The sequence below is a fragment of the Lissotriton helveticus genome, chromosome 12 (assembly GCF_964261635.1).
Source record: "Lissotriton helveticus chromosome 12, aLisHel1.1, whole genome shotgun sequence".
Classification (NCBI taxonomy): Eukaryota; Metazoa; Chordata; class Amphibia; order Caudata; family Salamandridae; genus Lissotriton; species Lissotriton helveticus.
Window position 1 is genome coordinate 362,167,801 of NC_136073.1, and position 20,091 is coordinate 362,187,891.

The following is a 20,091-nucleotide window of genomic DNA, read 5'->3' on the forward strand; positions in this document are numbered from 1 at the left end:
AACTTTAAAATAATTGTAAGAATGGAAAGTGACCATCACCCACAATAGCAGTCAAATGGAAATATACAATGCATGACAAATCCAAAACATTTGTAACAGAACGCCACAGTACTTGAAACCAAAAAATAAAATGGTAAACCATCTATAGGATACAGATTTTAAATTTAGTAATTGCACAACTCTACTGCTTACTCGGTGAAGGGATTGGGAGACTTGTTTAAATGTACTCAATTTTCTATCGTCTGCCTGCATTTATAATAAAAATCCAAGGCAATCTAATCACTTAAACCAGCATGAAGTCTTAATCTGAACAGAGAAAATGAATTATAGAACATTTCCCCAACCCCCATGCACTTAGGGCTCTGGAAATAAAACAAACATTCCTTTAACAAAATATATATCTGCAATCACCCACAGTAGGAAACATGGGTAAACTGTATGAGTCAACAAAGTCTAATGACTCATGTATGTTCTGGCTATTGGAAGGTCATGGAGCGGTCAGTCATTAAAAAATGAAATAGAAAATTATGCGACTATTATATACATATAACTAGTGAGAAATATCCATTAATTAATTATATGAGGCAAGTCAATTTTTCACCTTCGGAGACATCAAATGAGAACAAGTTCTCTATTCCATTTTATGAAGCAGAAGTTCTGGCAACAATCATGGATTGTGATTCTTTACCGCGACGGGGAGCACCATCTCGAATGAGACAGGCTGATGTCGGAACCCATCCGATAACGAACAGCACAGTTTGCACACAAGGAAATGAACACCTCCCGCAATTCCGGACCTTACTGAAAGGAATACAAAAACTAACTTGGAATGTATGCACACCCACTCAGGCAAGAAAGTATCCTCGGTTCAAGGACTACAGATCCCAGCATACCAGAAAATGCTATGTGATCCAAGAGACCCAATGGATGGCGATGTATGCAAATAAAATAATATAATGAACCGAGTCTGTGCAACACTTCATGTTCTTACAGCCCAGGAAGAAGAGGGAAACGCCCTCGAAAAGCGTCGTCTACAAAACTAATCTGGAGCGGCAGTGTGTTGTGTTCTAAGAGGCCGGATGGCTGGCAAGCTGCAGTGACCCCGTAAAGCCTTTGGCATTTGCTTATATATATATATATATATATATATATATATATATATATATATATAAATAAAACATAGGTTTCATGCCTTATATAGTTAGGAATTAGCATTTTAAAAACCTTGCAAATTCACTTAAAAAAACAATAGGTTTCAGGCCTTGTATAGTTAGGAATTAGCATTTAAAGAACCATTGAAATTGGTACTATGTCACTGACCATGTCATGAATGATGTAATATGTGACATCAGCAGTGGATTGCGGGTGCGCGAAATATAGTTAGTACAACTAAGTATATAGGAGCAATTTCAATGGTTTTTTAAATGCTAATTCCTAACTATATAAGGCCTGAAACCTATGGTTTTTAAGTGAATTTGCCAGGTTTTTAAAATGCTAATTCCTAACTATATAAGGCCTGAAACCTATGGTTTTTAAGTGAATTTGCCAGGTTTTTAAAATGCTAATTCCTAACTATATAAGGCCTGAAACCTATGTTTTTTAAGTGAATTTGCAAGGTTTTTTAAATGCTAATTCCTAACTAGATCAGGCGTGAAACCTATATTTTGTTTCAATAAATTTCAAAGGTTTTGTAAATGCTAATTCTATTAGCGGATAACGTTTATATATGTTATTATCCTTCTGGGACCACCTGAGCAGCCATCTTGTTTCTCAGGAGAAGTGAGGCACAAGAGAGCACAAAACAAGAGTGGATTTTTAAAAAAATCATAGGGTACGCGCACGGTACGCGTACCGTATGCGTACGGTGCGCGTACCCCGCAATTTTTTTGAATTCTTTTTTTTCCCTTGGGGGTCCCTTTGGGACCCCCTGAGAAGGGCTAGAGGGTTGGGGGGTCTCTACCCTGCCCCCTTTTCGTGTTTTCCACTCTTGTTTTGGGGGCTCTCTTGTGCCTCAGTTCTCCTGAAAAACAAGATGGTGGCCAACACTTCCTGGTTTGGACAGTTTGGAATGTTGACAGTCGACTGCCAGCCAATCAGAAACTCGTACGCGCACGTACGGTACGCGTACGGTGAGCACATATAGATATATAATTTGCTCAAATTCAATTTTTTCAACAACTACTGGAGGGATTTTCACCAAATATAACAAAGGCACTACTGCATACCTGTCCCTACCATTTTGCCAAGTTTGGTGTAATTCCGTTCATCCGTTTGGGCTGTAGCCGTGTCTAAAGGTCCCATAGAAAATGCCATTTGGAAAATTTCAAATTCAATTTTCTCAAGAACTACTGGAGGGATTTTCACCAAACATAGGAAGGCACATCTGCATACCAGGCCCTACCATTTTGCCAAATTTGGTGTAATTCCATTCAGCCGTTCGGGCTGTAGCCGTGTCTAAAGGTCCCTATGGAAATTAACATGGGGAAAACACGTTTTGGGACCCCCCCCTTTCGGCCCCCGCTTGACGAATCCCCCCGAAACTTTCAGGGAAGGAGCGGAGCTGGCCAAAATTCTGGAAAATTACACACAGATTCCTCAATCGGCGCCAAAGTTATTCCCAATAGAATGTTGAGCGCATATAGATATATAATTTGCTCAAATTCAAATTCTCAACAACTACTGGAGGGATTTTCACCAAAGATACAAAAGGCACTGCTGCATACCAGTCCCTACCATTTTGCCAAATCTGGTGTAATTCCGTTCAGCCGTTCGAGCTGTAGCCTGGTCAGAATGTCCCTATGGAAATTAACATGGGGAAAACACGTTTTGGGACCCCCCTTTTTTCTCGGCCCCCGCTTGACGAATCCCCCCGAAACTTTCAGGGAAGGAGCGGAGTGAGGCAAATTTAAGGAAAATTACAGGCAGATCCCTCAATCGGTGCCGAAGTTATTCCCAATAGAATGTTCGGAATTTCCTATGGTAACTAGGTCCTAACTATATATACCTACTGGCGACCGATGAGCCCCAGCGAAAGCAGAGTGTTAACATCCTTTTGCGATGTCCCAAGGTTAAAGCCACTGTATGTGGCTCCATGGCCTCCTTCTCTTGAGTGGTGCTTCTCAGCGGCAGGACGGCCGCTCAAGTATTCGCGCTCTTTGGGGAGTAATTGTTAAAGAGCACCATATTAAAATGGACTACGCCTCCCATAAAGCAACGCATATGATCATGCAGATCAGCCAATCCCTGGCATGCAATAACGGCTCAAATGGAGGCGGGACAATCTGGTGTCTCATGGACTGTATGCCGCCGAGGAAGGGAGATGCCCGAAACGCGTCCGGATGAAACAGCCCAGTTTACTGGCAAAAGCAAGTGTTTGAACCTAATAAAGCTTGTTGGGGGAAGCATTTGCGGTGTTCGAGTGCTTCTTACTTGTTTGGACACTCCCCAAAGAGCTTAACACTGTGTGTTCTTTTTAAAAATGCAGAATTCACACAAAGCCCACTGGAGGGAAATAATTGAGCGTCAAAATGACCACAAGTTCCGGAATGCTTTGCGAAGAGACCATTAAGGAAGGCACACCGGAGGCCTAATTAATTTAGAAGCAGGAAGTTGGAACTGTGGCAGCGCGAAATCTGTTTGTGTGTTCTGGTGCCTTTGAGAAAGGAGCATGAAGCTCTGAAATGCATTAGGCGAGAGGACTGAAAAAGATCGGAATGAAATGCCTGTTTCCTTTTGAAATAAAGGATTGTGAAAATCACCGGCTGTGGAGTGCGTCCTTAATGCAGGGCATCTTTTGGGAACATATACATATATATATATATATATATATATATATATATATATATATATACACACACCCATATATATATATATATATACACACACACACACATATACACACACACACACACACACACGCACGCACAAACAACAGGGGAGGCACAGATTTTTTTAAAAGGAACTCCCAGGCTGTCTTACAGGTGGATTTCTTTACTAGATTTTAAAAAATTTAATATTTGCAATATTTTTTGGGCATATTCTTACCCTGACAATGTTCCTCTTCACACATTTACTAGAATATTCCGATCACAGCAACTGGTTACTTTACTCAAACATTTAGATAATACAACTGTGCTGTATCTGAAAATCCCACAAACAAATTCCTCTTTAAGCAAATGTCAAATGGTAGATTACTCACTTGAGAGGGTGCATCATGTCTTCTCCTCTTCGTCTTCCATTGCGACTTCTATTCTGTCCCCCCATAAAGCTGAATAAACCACCACCGAATATATGGGAGAATATATCGTCCATGCCTCCAGTTCCACCACTGCCTTCTCGCAGCCCCTGCTCTCCATAGCGATCGTACAGCTCTCTTTTCTCAGGGTTTGAAAGAACTTCGTATGCAAAACTTATTTCTTTGAACTGGAAGGAACATATTTTCACTTTAATAACAGAGTACACTATGACATTTGTTATCAGAGTAGCTTTTCAAATGAATGACAATTAAAAAAGACAAAATATCTATGCTAGCACTAATTTCAACCATTTGAACTATCATTAAGACTGCATGCATACAGAGGTCTTATGTTGTGCTCTGAAATGCACTGTAAAATATATATCAATTCAAATCTACGCATATATAACATCAATGTCAATAGATAATGTGAAGACCACAGACAATAAGAGGAACTAGTGTGTTACTCCAGGTATTACAAACAGCATTTCGAGTTTGCCGATTGGGCTGTGTGTAAGCCTGGGCTCGAGACTTACTAGACTCAATAAAACACATCTATATGTATTATGAACACCCATTAAGCTCACCTTGTCTCCTGCATTCGGATTCTTGTCTGGGTGGTATTCCTTGGCCAATTTTCTGTACGCCTAAAAAGACAAGGTAAAATAATGAGTTTACCAATAACTGTGTAGCGTATTGGTGGTGACGGTTTATATAAAAACAAAACAAGCATTTGCAATGCAATAGGTCTCGCATTTGCAAGAGTTTAAGCTTTTGGCATTGTAAATGACAATGCATTTTATTTATAGGTTTTGATAATTACCACATAAATAAAAAGCATTGTCATTTACAATGCCAATAGCTCAAACTCTTGTAAATGCGAGACCTATTTCATTTCAAAGAAGAGTCCGCCATTGTCCTGGGCGGCTTAGAAAGTGAAAGGCGCATGGCATGGCGCACTGAAAGTTGCAGGAAAGCATGTTGTGCCTGCAGTAGGAGAAAAAGAAAATAGTGCTTACAGACTAAATAAGACATTGCTTGTAACAATATTTATTTATTTAATGGAAGAGTTTTATATAGCGCTGGCTAGACCCAGAGGTATCCGAGCGCTTTACTTGAGGATCATAGAGTTACAAGTTACAAATTACATCGGTTACAAGAGCATAGTAAAACACAGGGAAAAAACAATGATACGGTATTTCGTCGGAGGGAGGGGGAGGAAGGAGAAACAGCGGGGAGACGAGGTGAACTGTGCCCAATGTCTGGCTGGGTAGGTGATGGCCGAGGGGGTTAACCAGGGCTGACCTTCTCTATAGCGGTCTAGCAGCTCCACCGGGCATTAGCCATGTTGCTCAGGTCTCAGCGGTCAGGAATAACAATTTTGCATAGTTACATTAGTTACAGTTGCATAGATAAACATAGAATGCGTCCCGGATAGAGGGAATGGGGAGTAGAAATAGGGGGCTAGGAAGAAGATCTGTTCTGGCAGACCGGCAGTGCAATCAAAACAAACAAGTTTGGTGGCCGCCGCAGATTTGTCCACCTGGCCCCCACATTTTGGAATCCTCTTCCCCTGTCCATTAAGTCTAGTTGCTCTCTACTTAATTTTAGGAAGCTCCTTAAAACCCGTCTCTTCACTCAAACCGGTTAGCCGCCTCTTCACACTCCATGCACTCTGTACCCTAGCGCCAGGAAACTTATGGTGTCAGTGCGCTCTATAAATGTCACTTAAGATAAGATAAGTGAAGGAAAAGTACCTCATGGGGGGCCCAAAAACTTAAAGTAAGCGGGACCATCACCCAGGTTGGGTCACAGTCACGAAGTCCATTGCCAAATTCAATCACCGCGTTGGGTCATCGCTGCCATTTGGGGGGACCAAATGGAGGGGGTGTAATAAGGGAGCTTCATTAGTGGCCATTCATGTCTGCGGGGGAGAGAGCTTCTCGGAGGGGGCCATCCAGGGGCAATGGACGGGCAAGCGACCAAAGGCGTGGCCCAGCAGCAAGCAGTGATCCAGGAATCGGTCGAGGCATTCAAGATGGTGGGCCCAGAGTTACAGTCACCAACAACCTAGGCACAAAATGGCAGACCCCCAGATCAACAGAAAATGCAAGCCAAAACAAAAGGCACAGTAGAACTTCACAGGCAAACAGGTGCATCCCAGGTGAGCTTGTCAGCTCATTAGCTCAAAGAAGCCTGTTAAACACGAGAAAGGGAGTATACTGCCTCCCATCCCAGCACAGTACACCCCATTGATTCTAGTAAATGCAGTATGCTTACTTCAAAGTTACGGTCGGTTTTCGCCAAATGTGGTGCAGGTAGTGCAGTTATCTTTCTACACAGGTGTTTCTAGGTTTGGCCCATCTCAGTAGGGAGTAGAACTATACTTTAATGTAGCAAAGGAAGGCAGACTGGTATTGCTCAAAAGAGTTATAACCAAGCAGGAATAGAGGTTTATAATGAAACAATCAAACAACCTTAAATAAGATGGAAAAAGTTTTGATGAAGGATAAACTATAGCTGTACAAAACCAATGTTGATCAACACCAAAGCACTCAACATAGCGTAATGTACAAAGCGGCTGAACTCATATGATAGTATTCAACTGGCCTATTTGTTTCGGATTAGTGACCTTACTTTTTCTACAGTTGAATGCTTTTTCCAGGAAAGGTTCTTGGCCAGTGTAAAACACTAAGCACTGCATAACCAATGAACACTTTAGTTACCAGAGGCCAAATCTGGCATGCGGTCATTAACCTGGTCCTCGTCGTCACTGACATTTATTAATATCTTCTTTTGATCAGATAAAGCTTTGGATGTTGCTGGTTTCCGGCATCTATGACTACTGATAAGGATATTCCTCACTCCACTATTCCCGTGATCCTGGGAATCAGCCGCACCCCCATCTCCCTCCGCTCGCCTAGACCTCCCCCGCAACGCACCACTGTCTTCTCTGAAACTACGCCTGCTTTCAACACCAAACCCCTTAACTGCATGCTCATCAACTGTCGATCGGCTGCACGTCATGCCACAGAAATCTCTGAGACTTTCCTCAGTGAAGCCATTGACATTGCCTTTCTTACTGAAACCTGGCTCAAGGCTCACTCCTCATCTATTCTCGACGTGCTCTCCCCCCCCCAGGCTACTCCATCCTCAGAAAAGACAGACCAGTTAAAGTTGGGGGTGGCCTAGCTATCATCTATAAAGAGGACATCCCTCTATCACTTGTCAAGAACCCCGACCAAACCACTTTCGAACATCTAGTAGCCGAACTTTTAGTTCAGGGGCAGGGCTCGAAAATTCCACACAACAGCTCGCATAGTCGAGCTAAATTTAACAAGGTCGAGCTGTTTTTAGGTCCTACTCGCCCTTTCTGGCGAGTAGGAAAGCAATGTTCACACAGGTACAGGGATGCACACCAATGTTTTCAATAATCGTCCATGTTAGTCCAAGAGTGCGTGCTGAACTGGTATGGCGCCTTGCCCTGGTGGCACGCAAATAATTGATCAAAATAAGAGGGGTGACTTTTTCACCCCAAACCAGTCGCACAGCTTGATCAATTATTTGCGTGCCACCAGGGCAAGGAGCCATACCAGTTCAGCACGCACTCTTGGACTAACATGGACGATTATTGAAAACATTGGTGTGCATCCCTGTACCTGTGTGAACATTGCCATGATTTATTGCCCTAACCAGGGTTTGCACCCAGCACCAAAATGACTTGAACTTTACTAAAATTATTTCTGTTATGTGATCCACACTGATGGCGATAACACCTAGTTCTTTTTAATTTGTTTGGGAGCAAGGGTAACTTTATTTGTAGGTGAAGATATTTATTTCATAGTTGAAAACTGCAGGAGTTAAAAGACATTCATTATTGCAGAGAAGCGTGATAGTCTGCATAATCGTTTATGCATTATGGGAGCTGTAGTGGTCTCGTAGCTTTTTGGGAACGTCGAGGCAGGAGTGGTTAGAACATGTGACCTTTAAGAACGTAGCACCGAGGGATTCCAATTAGCGCGTTTGGTTTAAAAACCGAGTGGTGTTATGGAGGAGGCAACATTACTTTTAAGTGTGAGACGATCTCGGAGCTGTAAAAATCGTCCTGGCAGGTATGTGTGATTGTTGACAGAACGCGGCAAATGTAGGCAACTTTAATTGAGTACAGTGGGTGGATTAGATAGGTAGAAATGTGTGGTGATGAGATGTGAGCAAATGTGAGCGAATTACGGGACACGCCATTTAAAGGAATACTTGGGTTAGGCGCAATTTAAACAATAAAGGTTAAAAGTGGGTTAGGTAATGAGTCCTTCAGCTCCACGTGGTAGAAAGGGTAACAATGCAGTCTCAGCAGACTTGCAAGGGGTTCTTTAACGTAAATGCACAAATGGATTAAGATTATAAAACAGTTTGTTCCAGCAGTTTTGTAAACATGGTAAAATGTATCTTGGGATATGTATAAGTAAATAGTAATGATGTAATGTTTCACTTGTAGTTACCCCCGAGGAAGGACTCGTGCAGTCCGAAATGCATTGGGTTTAAATAAAGAACAATTCAGAAAAGGGGGTGGTGATGAATAAAGAACATGCATTGGATGAATTATGCGTTGGTCGTGTTTGTGATAGAAGTCCGGATGGTCACATTATGAACACTAGAAGCTTGGAAAACAGCATAATACCCCACGTGTGGATTGAGCATGGCTGAATCAAAAACTGAATCAAAAGAGGATGAAAGCATTGTATACATGAGGAAATATGGATTAATTCAAAGTGCTGCACATTTAGCTGTGCGACTGGTTTGGGGTGAAAAAGTCACCCCTCTTATTTTGAGTGAGTAGGAAAGCAAACCAACTTTTGTCCTCTGTCTGTGAAAAAGGAGCAAATGTGACAAGACAACAAGATTTAAAGGAATTTGTATTGCTCGCCAAGTTAATTAGCAATAAAGATGCCATTAAATCTTGTTACATTTGCTCTGCTTTCAGAGACGGAGGTCAAGTAGGTTGCAGTTAGGTCGAGGACATTTTTTAAGGTACTAGTCCTGCTTGACTAGTACCATTTTTTTTATTTTTCGAGCCCTGAGGGGGCCCCTCCTATTCGGCTCCACAATATCTACCATCCCCCTGGTGATCCTATCCCGTTAGTAGAGGAACTTTTGGACCTTCTTTCCCAAGCCTTGATTTCCTACTCCAATAACATTTTTCTCGGAGACTTCAATATTCACTGGAACAATCATGACCCCTCGGTTTTATCCCTAAATGATCTCCTTGATGTTACGGACTTGATTCAACTTTGCCAGTCTCCCACACACGACAAAGGAGCGACGCTAGATGCGATCATCACCAGTAAAGATGTAGCCTCTCTCTAGAACATTGTCCCCATCGATTGGTCGGACCATCACCTCATCCTATTCACGATTAATAGATTCACTCCTCCCCCTCCCACCACTAACCTTAATATTAAGAAACTAACCAGAAACCTTCACCTTATCCCCCTTGGCGCATTAGAATCCTCGCTCAAAGCCAAACTTCAGCTACCCCCTCCCTCTCAAAATGCTAACGAGATAACCGAACACTACAACAAAACAATCACTGAAATCCTTGACCAAATAGTACCAGCCAAACTTAAACCGCTAAAAAACATCCCTTCCAAGTCCTGGTTTAATGCTGAACTTAACATTGAAAGACGTGCACCAAGAATGTCTGAGCGCTCCTGGAGACAACACCCCTCTCCCTCAAACCTTGCCCTCCTGAGGTCAGCTAGGTACAAGTACAAAAAACACATTCTTAGTGAAAAGGTCTCCTTTTTCCGCGCTCAACTGGATCGAGCCAAGAATAGACCCAGGGAATTATTTAACATCATCAAAAAACAATCTGCGTCCGCCACCCCCGTGTTGACGGCCACCACAGAAAATTGTGAACTAATTGTGAATTTCTTCTTCGATAAAATTGCAAGAGACACATCATTTGCCTCCAATCCCCCACCGCAAGGTTGCCCACTCCTCCCTGTCCTCTCACCCTTGACACCCTTATTACCTTCGCCTCCTCTTGATCCTCTTCCCCCCCTCTGATCCTGCTCTTCGCCCGCTCACTGCCACCCCCCAAGATCCTTTCCTACCTAGCGCACAGTCTAAAAACAATGCCTCCTGGCTTCATTTTAGCCCAGTTTCTGAGCTAGAAGCTCGACATCATCTCCAAGCTCAAGCCCTCCTCTCATACCCTGGACCCTCTCCCTTCCAATATCGTTCAAAACCTTAAGCATATCATCACTCCTTATTGGACTACCATCATCAACTCATCCCTGACCTCGGGTTGTGTCGCGGTTTCCCTCCAGCTGGGCCAAATTTCACCCATCCTTAAAAAAGCTACCGCCGACTAACAACCTTAATCTTCTCCCCATCTCCAATCTTCCCCTTCTCTCTAAAGCACTCGAAAAATGTGTCCTGCTCCAACTGGATAATCACATTGGCTCTTTCTCCCTTCTTGATGTATTTCAGTCAGGTTTCCGAAAGGGTTGTAGCACGGAAACTGCAATGCTCAACACGGTCGATGACATCCACAACTCCCTTGACAAGGGAGAGGCTTCCCTTCTCATCCTGCTTGACCTTTCTGCTGCCTTCGATACTGTCAACCACTCTGCCCTACTCAATACACTCAAAGATCGCTTTGGCCTCAATGGTCCCGTTCTTAAATGGTTCACCTCCTTCCAGCACAGATCCCAACAAATCAAAATCAGAAGTTGCCTCTCGAAACCTACACCTGTATCCTTTGGTGTACCCCAGGGATCTATTCTCTCTCCCTCTTTTTTTAACCTCTTCATGGAGCCCCTCACCCTCATTCTAAAGAAAGCAGGTATCAACTATCACCTCTATGCTGATGACACCCAACTTTATTGTAAAATTAAATCCCACTCTGAGATTCTGCATCTCAATGACACCCTGACCAAAATCCAACAATGGTTCCATCACAACCACCTGAAACTCAACACTAAAAAAACTGAAATAATTCTCTTTGCCCCTAAAAATAACCGTCTCACCATGCAACACTGGCTCTCGGACCTAAATTCTCTCAACTGCTCCCTTTCCTTTTCAAACTCAGTCAAATCTCTCGGTATTAGCATCAACCAAAACATCAGCCTTTCCCCTCACATAAAAAGTGCTGCCAAAGGAGCACTCTTCACATCTCCACCTCAAAAAAAAAAAATCAAACCTTTCATCCCTGCTGATGACTTTAAATGCGTCGTACAATCATTAGTTCTCTCCAGACTTGACTACGGAAACGCTCTGCTCTTAGGTACTCCTAAAGTCCATCTAGCCCCAATCAAGTCAGTCTTTAAACTTACGGCCAGGCTTATCAACGATTCTCAGAGGCGGAATCACATCTCGCCCATCCTCAAAGATCTCCAATGGCTCCCACTGGATGGCACACCCATCTCCAAAAACGCTTGTATTACGCATAAGGCCTTGCACCCTCAAACCCCACTGTATCTCTCCCAAAAATTTCACATAGCCGGCTGCTCCAGAGAATTGAGAAGCTGCAATGCCCTCATGCTGGTCCCCCCCTTGGTTAAAAAGAAATCAACTCAAGCACGCTCTTTCTCCTGCAACTCGCCCAACATTTGGAACTCTCTTCCCAAAGACCTACGTTGCAACCCCTCATACTTCAGCTTCAAAAAAGATCTTAAACGACACCTTCAAATACTGGGGTCCTTAATCCCGTTTCCCTCCCAGGTTTCTTCTACCCTCCCCCTTATGTTTCCTTTTTGCCCCGCTGCTTCTTTCCTGACCCTCCAACCCTGCTCTGCTTCCCACAACTTCCTCCTTCCCACTTCTGCCCACTTCTCTCCCCTACCTGTTCTCTGCCCTCCCTACTTCCTCCTTACTCCATCCTCAACCCTATACCCTCCCTCTGCCACTCCGACTTTTCCCACGTACCCCTCCATCCAATCGCCCTGACCGGTTCTTAAGGTTACTGCCTATACCTTTGATTTATATATGTAGTTCCTTTACTTTTTGTTCTCATAACCTGCCTCTTCATTATGTTTGATCTGTTAAGTATATTTGTTTTTATCTTTTGCCTGTAAAGCGCTCCGATACCCTCGGGTCTTGCTAGCGCTATATAAAACTGTTTAAATAAAAATAAATAAACCTTGACTTCATCATCAACATCTTTTAGTATCTTCTTTTTAGCAGACAAAGCTTTGGATGCAGCTCGTCTCCGGCAGCGAGTGTCCAGGTCATTGTCTTTAACATCTGTGATTGTATCTAACTCCAGGATTTCACCGCCGACACTGCATTTTGAGAGGAGGGGAAGGAAATGCACATGATCAGTTTTGGCATCTGTGCATGTTTCAATACTTGGTGATGAGTGCACCTCGATTGATATTTCTTGCACTGATAAGGCTAAGGCAACTTCTGAATCTCCTTGGTAAAGTTTGTCATCCAATATTCTCCTATTAGTCACTGCAGCTTTTTGTTGATTTTTGGGTTGTTTTTCGCTTTTATCTTGGTCTGTGAATCTTTCATTCTGGGCTTTTGCTTGGAGGTGCAGTTATAAATGTAAAATATTTATCATAATTTTCAAACTCTAAGTACTCAATCACTGTCTTAGTCCTTCCTGCTCGATCCATAGCTGTGGCTTGCAAGACTAAGGTTGGAATTCAAGTTCACATCACCGACCGACGAGAATCAACGGAGAAGACTTCAGGATAACATGATATTAAATGCACAGTCGACAAAGCTAGCACTAGGCAGAGGTAAACATATATCTGCTTAGTCCTGCCGGTACCCTTCAGCTTGGCCTCAGAGATAAAAACCATCAGAAGTTTAGGCTGCGATGCAGTTTCGCGCCGGACATACCTTAAAAAGAAACAAATAAATATATATATAGAAGTAAAAGGGCCAGTTCTCTTGGGAGGATACAAATGAAGACATGGCGGTACTAACATGCCTATTAACAAATCAGAAGTCAGCATTTTCAAAGGACAATGACACAAGTCAATTAAAAATATGGGCGGAGAGTGGGTGGAGCTCCAAGTCCATAATCGAATACAGCATGCCTCGCAGAGCAGCACATGCGCTGGCCAGGCTTAACCTAAAGATCAAGGTACTACTTATGCTAAATCGCCTGCACCAGCAAAAGGGCTGCAGAACATCAAGGCGCAAAAGGATTTTAATAAGCAAGCAAGCTCCAGATCACCAATACACCTGAACAGTAACAATTCTGATCTGTGAAAGTAGTAATAGCAGACGGCTGCAAACCGGTCATGACTTACGATGTGGATATTGTACAAACAGTTAAGATTCAACCAATAAAGCAGATTAGAAGAAAACTTTTAATTTAGTTCATTCGAATTTTCTGAAATTTTAACTCATTAAATGCCCAGTTCCATATCGGAGCACTTAGTTGTTCCCCACAGAAGGTATTCTGTACAATAATACCACTGAATGATTTTCTTTAGATGCAGCATTCAGACCATACACGTTAAATAGACCATGACGCCCAAACAGACAAATGTGACTATTGCCCCTTGATGCTCCGTGGCTTTTTGGTGGCCTCTGATGCAGTTGATTACAATCTACTTGTCATTGTTCTCTTATTCCCTCATTCCAAATGCTGTTGGACTTCCAAAACCCCTTTGGGTGTGTACTCCTGCATACCTGGGTATCTACTGTAACCAACCAAATTAGGAATTCCTACAAAATCAAAAAAACGACCTTAATTTGCTAGGGTATCTCTAAAATATTCCTCAACTGGTTCACCTCCTTTCTCACCCAAAAAAACTGAAAACTCAATCAAAAGTGCCCATAAAGTACAAGATCACTAAACTTTTGTACTTGCCCTGGTGACATGTAATCTGTATATGGATTTACTAGCTATCCAAGCAAGGTATCTGCCTACATCAGTAGTGTGATGAAATCTAACTTTACCTCAAGGTGTTATTGGCAAGTGACATCTAAGTTCTCAAAGAAGGCTTGGCCAAATTAAATCCTGGATTTCTACACAGTTGATCCTACTTTATATGTGAATATAGTGTTCATTACAAGTCCAGGGCTAAATAGTGCTCCGTGTGAAAATAAGGGTTTTCTAAGGGATTGGAATTGCAAGTTGTGCGATTATCACACTTGCAATTTTCCCCTGAAAGACTGGATACTGATAGGGAGTAAAGGCCTAGAAGAAAAAAAAGAACATTAGAAATTGGTAGGTTAAATAGCCAATTCCTCATGTTATGCCTGATTTTCAAACCACAGATATACAATTAGGAGGTATTCATCACACATGGTTAATAATGTGTCATATGAATAACAACCCCCCCCCCAAAAATAAAATCGCATCACTACTGTAACATTATCAACTTGTAAGGTGGGCCTAGGTCACAGGTTTCGACCTGAGTTCGAATAACAGCTAAACTCAAAGTGTCTTAATAGCTTCTCACCACTGGAAGCCAGTATCTGTTCTACAGATAGCTTCTTTGTATATCCATCACCTTTAAACAGCATATTAAAAACAAGCATTGACAAAAGACAGCATGTCAAACTTCAGCATGATTGCAAAGTTCTATCTATATATGTTTGCACATGTATTCAATGTGAAAAAATTGTACAAATATTATAAAAATAAAAGAGTGGCACTGCAGCTCAGCCACACTAAGGAGCGCACTTCATTTCAGAAGACTGTACACTTGTGACCAGGCTTCATGTAGTCCTTCACAGTGCAAGACAGTCAATGGCTGAAGTGGGCTGACTCACTGCTCCATGCTGTTGTGAGCAAACAAGGATACTTGGACAGGTCAATGAATGAAAGGGGGTGACCAAAAACCCCAGAACATATGTATTTACACTATGGAATTTCTGGAAAAAGTGGCACTGGCAAGACTCCACACGCAAGAAATTCCAGACGGGTTGGTACCAGATCCACCATCTTCACAGGATCAAACTCCATGTGCAGATTTTAGAGGGGAGACAGCAATGGGAGAATCTCGCAGATGGTGACAACGTGTCTGACAGCGATTGGGAACCGCGCATAACAACTCACCTTCCATCCCCGCTATTCTCACCAACCGACCTTGCTGCTACACGGCATTGTGGGATTTGCAGTTCAAAGATGGAAAAAACTGCAAACAGGTGGACATGATCAACAAGGAGGAGGAGCGGACCCATTTGGAACTTTCCTTAAAGTGCAGCAGAACATTCACGCTGACACTTGAGTCCGGTGCAGGGCGCTGATTAAGGAGAAAATGTCCGAAATGCATTCGCCGCCACTGGAGCTGAATTTGTTCCATTAAAGTTTCCTCTACCCATCCCCCTGGGTTCCTATTTCTTCCTTTCCAGGCAGAAAGTGTGTACATACATACATACATACATACATACATACATACATACATACATACATACATACATACATACATACATACATACATACATACATACATACATACATACATACATACATACATACATACATACATACATACATACATACATACATACATACATACATACATACATACATACATACATACATACATACATACATACATACATACATACATACATACATACATACATACATACATACATACATACATACATACATGTATATACATATATATATACATATATACATACATACATATATACATACATACATATATACACATATACATATATACACATATACATATACATATATATATACACATATACATATATATATATACACATATACATATACATATATACACATATACATATACATATATACACATATACATATACATATATATACATATATACATATACATATACATATATACATATATATATATATACATATATATATATATATATATATACATACATACATATACATATATATACACATATATATATACACATATATATATATACACATATATATACATATATATATATACACACATATATATACATATATACATATATATACATATATATATATATATATATATATACATATATACATATATATATACATATATATATACATATACATACATATACATACATAGACATATATATACACATATATATACACATATACACACACACACACACACACATATATACACATATATACACATATATACACATATATACACATATATACACATATACATACACACACACACTTACATGTGGCCCATCGCGCATCAGAAAATTCCGATGTTAAGGTTTGTCGCTTGGCCTAGAAGGCCATGAACAGCAACAAACTAACTTATTTGGCCAAAATCAGATTCTGTAGCACACCAATGGCCACCCACTCACCCTCTAAGTGAGATTAGGCCACTCGTTTGAACTTTAAGAGGTATTCAGAACCCTCTACTTTGCGATCCTTAAGATGTTTACTACCCATCTCACCTTGCTCTCCTGTCCCCCGTTTTTGTCAACAGACAACAGCTATTTCCCCCTTATGGAATGTGAATCCCATGTCCAGCCATAAAGCTATAAACCCCACATCTTTGCACTTGTAGCACAACCAATGCAAACCACTGGCCTCTAGTGTTATGCCCACGCTAAATAAAACAACCCTCAATGACCAATGTAAACAACCGGCACCTAGTGTTCTGCCCACGCTACATAAAACAACATTCAATGACCAATGTAAACCACAGGCCCCTAGTGTTATACCCACGCTACATAAAATAACCCTCGATGAAACAAGACTTTTTTGTGTTCTTTTTATGGGAAGGTGGTGAGGGAGATTGAGCTGAGCAGAGATTAAAACTTTTTATTTGATGTCAAACATCATCAAGGCCTTGAAGGTCATAGAGATACATAGTCTATGGACAACTGTGGCAGGCACACATACACGCAGAGTTCTAGCCTCAAAGGTTAAGGTATTCATCCTTTGGATATTTAAACTTCACCTACTCAAGTACATCTAGGCCTCGATGTGTTCCAACACTGCAGAATGAGAAGCACAATACATGGGCTGAATCAAAAGGCACACAGTTCACGACTTAAACCTGTAGGAAAAAAACTACCTCTTAAAGCGTTTATTTGAGCAGTGCACATGAAAGACTTAATCGAAAAGCGAAAATGAAAAAATGTGGTCAGTTTTTTAGCTGGATAAAGAAAGAAGTGGTGTCTTTTAGTGTATTATATTCACACAAATTTACCTTGATCAGATACAATCTGCACCACTTTCTGTTTGCTCCGAACAACTAGCACAACGTGAAATATACTGAGATTCAAGTCAACATGTACTTCAAACTGTTCCGCATTAACTATCTATATATTCAAGAATTCGGTGTCTGAAATCCAAACTATGATACAATCCGAGGAATGTTGTCGTTTGTGCTGTACATACATCGTACCGAAATTAACTTCTTCACCACAGAACAGAAAACACCTAAAGACAGCACTTATTTTTCCCCAACAGCCATATACAGAATCTGATCGACTAGTTTTTCCATTCTCACTTTGTGTGGGGTGCCTGCTTTGAAGTATCACACTGTGCATAAAGTGCTTTAGCGAAATAAAAGAAATTACATTCTTCCTTCTGAAATTCTTTTTTTCTGAAAAAAAATTTATTTGGAATTTGCCCCTCTCCCCAGTCTTGCAGTTAGAACAATCAAAGCGAGGATATATCATCATAATCGAAGCTTGTTTGCAACTTATTTTGATCAGTCATCAGTCCAAATTCAACGATTATTCTCAGCCTCTGGTTATGCTGTAGTCACAATTACAATATAAAAGCAAATTTTTGATTTGCTGATACCTTTGGTCCCCACAGAGATATCTACACCAAGCTTGGCAGTTGCAGCTAAATTCTAGCCCACCCATCTCTTTGCGCAGTTCAGAGCAAGCTGGCTCCGTGAAGCTGGCGGGGGGACGGGGACTGAAAGCGCGCGATGCGCGCACTTTCAGCCTCCAGGGGCAGGAGATGTGCACGCGTACGGAGTGCACATCTCCTGTCTGCACGTGCCACCTCCTGTCTCCCTTCCAACACCAAAGCGGCAGCAATAGAGTCTCGCTAGCGATGCAGCGCATGCGCTCCGTTCGTAGCGAGACCTAAAAAGCAACCATCAGCACTGATCATCATCTTCCAACTGGACAGGAACACACAGAAAAGCCCCATAATAGAGAGGTCTTTCATCTACTTGTCATTTTGAGATTGAATAAATACCTAAACTCACTTGCATGTATGCATGTTGAAGCATTGTGATCTGCACGTTAGGTATTACAGTGTAGCAAAACTCTACCAATTGTTGTGAAAGCGTAAAAGAAATGATCAAACAAAACAGTGTTTTATGGAGCCGATTCTAACAGTTATCAATAGGTGCAAATAGACCCCCTCTGTGCAGTGGCTTTGCTTTACAGACCTTAGAATTAGAAGGATAAGCCAAGTAACATACTTGAATTCAAAATTAGTCTTGCAATTAGTTCATTGGGTCATGGTTGGTCATCTCATCCACTGTAAAACAGTGAAGTCAGAAGATGAGCTTACATGAATAACTGTTCTTCCCCTCTCCAACCCACTAATATGCTTTTAAGACCCCTATAACCTTTATTAGTTTTGAAATAGTTTCACTTTAACGATACCAGTGGCAAACTATTTCATTCATATTACAGGAATGGTGCCTGGGGCAAGCATGCACAGCATTTTTAACTGTGGGCATTCACATTAGGAGCAGTGCCTGTTGCAGTACATATTTGTTCAAGCTTGGCGGAGCAATGCATTTCTGTAAACGTAAGGTGCTCTGGTAAATAGAAAGGAGTAATGAGTGAAGGAGACAGCTTAAAAGATGAAAGCAAGATCTTGGGGACAGAGCTCCAGACACCTTCTCTCTGTAATAGTTTTCAACAACATGCTAGGTGTAGGACTCAATTTCATTGTGATCATGGATAGTTTTTACATAAGTAGAATAAGGTGCAACTTATAGAGATGGACATTACACCCTTGTACATGCTTTATAATGGAGATACCTGCAAGCCATAGAAGCTTATTGAAGGTGCGTAGGATTACATTTAGTTAATAATCCAGAACAGGCTGTATGCCAACCAACTAGTAATCACTTAGAAGAGTGCTTGGATTAAAGATTATCAAAAGACCAAGCATACAAAAAACGTTATCAAAATAAATTAAAATATCCTAACGACTTACTGTAGTTCTCTTAATATGCCAACAGTTAAACAGTATTTCATTGCTTTTGCTACCCATCTGCCGAAATTCTTGTATAACTTTCATTATGTGGTGGAGTAGAGTTTGCTTCACACTGAGGAAATAAAGTCTAATGACTATGCTTGCTGCCCTCTGCTCTATTTACATATGTAGCTGTGTCTAAAGCATGGTGCTTTTGTAAAGAAATTCGTACAACAACAAAGTGGAATGCCCAGAGAACCGAGGTCAGTGCTCAATGGACGCAACCAAAAAATATTAGGCGTGTAGGTGAAAAACCGTAGGGGGATGCATCCTTTACCTAAGCTCAATCTCATCTGTTACCACTACCATTTTGCCACCAGTGCCCCTCCCGGTCTTGCGAGGAGGGTAAAGTCTACAGGGGCAGTTTGGATCACAGTTCCCAGCGGTGCCGCAGCCGCCATTCACACGTATATCGCTGCAAGGGTTCCCGCAGCGTGGGAGCTCAATCTCATCAGTTGCCGCCACCGTTTTGCCACCAGTGCCCCTCCCGGTCTTGCGAGGAGGGTGAAGTCTACAGGGGGCAGTTTGGACCACAGTTCCCAGCGACACGGCCGCCGCAAACGCCACTCACATGCGACTGGAGGCGCTTATATCACGGCCAGGGCTCACGCAGTGCGGGCTGCGCCCGGGCCAAGGGAGGACCCGTCTGCGCCCATCAGAGTTCAGAAGAGGCTAA

At 41.8% G+C, this 20,091-nt stretch overlaps 1 protein-coding gene across 1 annotated transcript in view; it reads right to left on the reverse strand.

The window, feature by feature from the left end:
- DNAJA2 (DnaJ heat shock protein family (Hsp40) member A2) overlaps positions 1 to 20,091 on the reverse strand; it is a 123,375-nt gene that overhangs the window by 90,607 nt on the left and 12,677 nt on the right. The window contains exons 2-3 of the mRNA XM_078669545.1: positions 4,822 to 4,881; positions 4,199 to 4,422 (exon numbers count right to left, since the gene is read on the reverse strand). Coding sequence (XP_078525671.1) covers positions 4,199 to 4,422; positions 4,822 to 4,881 — 284 coding nt within the window. The remainder of the gene's footprint in view (positions 1 to 4,198; positions 4,423 to 4,821; positions 4,882 to 20,091) is intronic.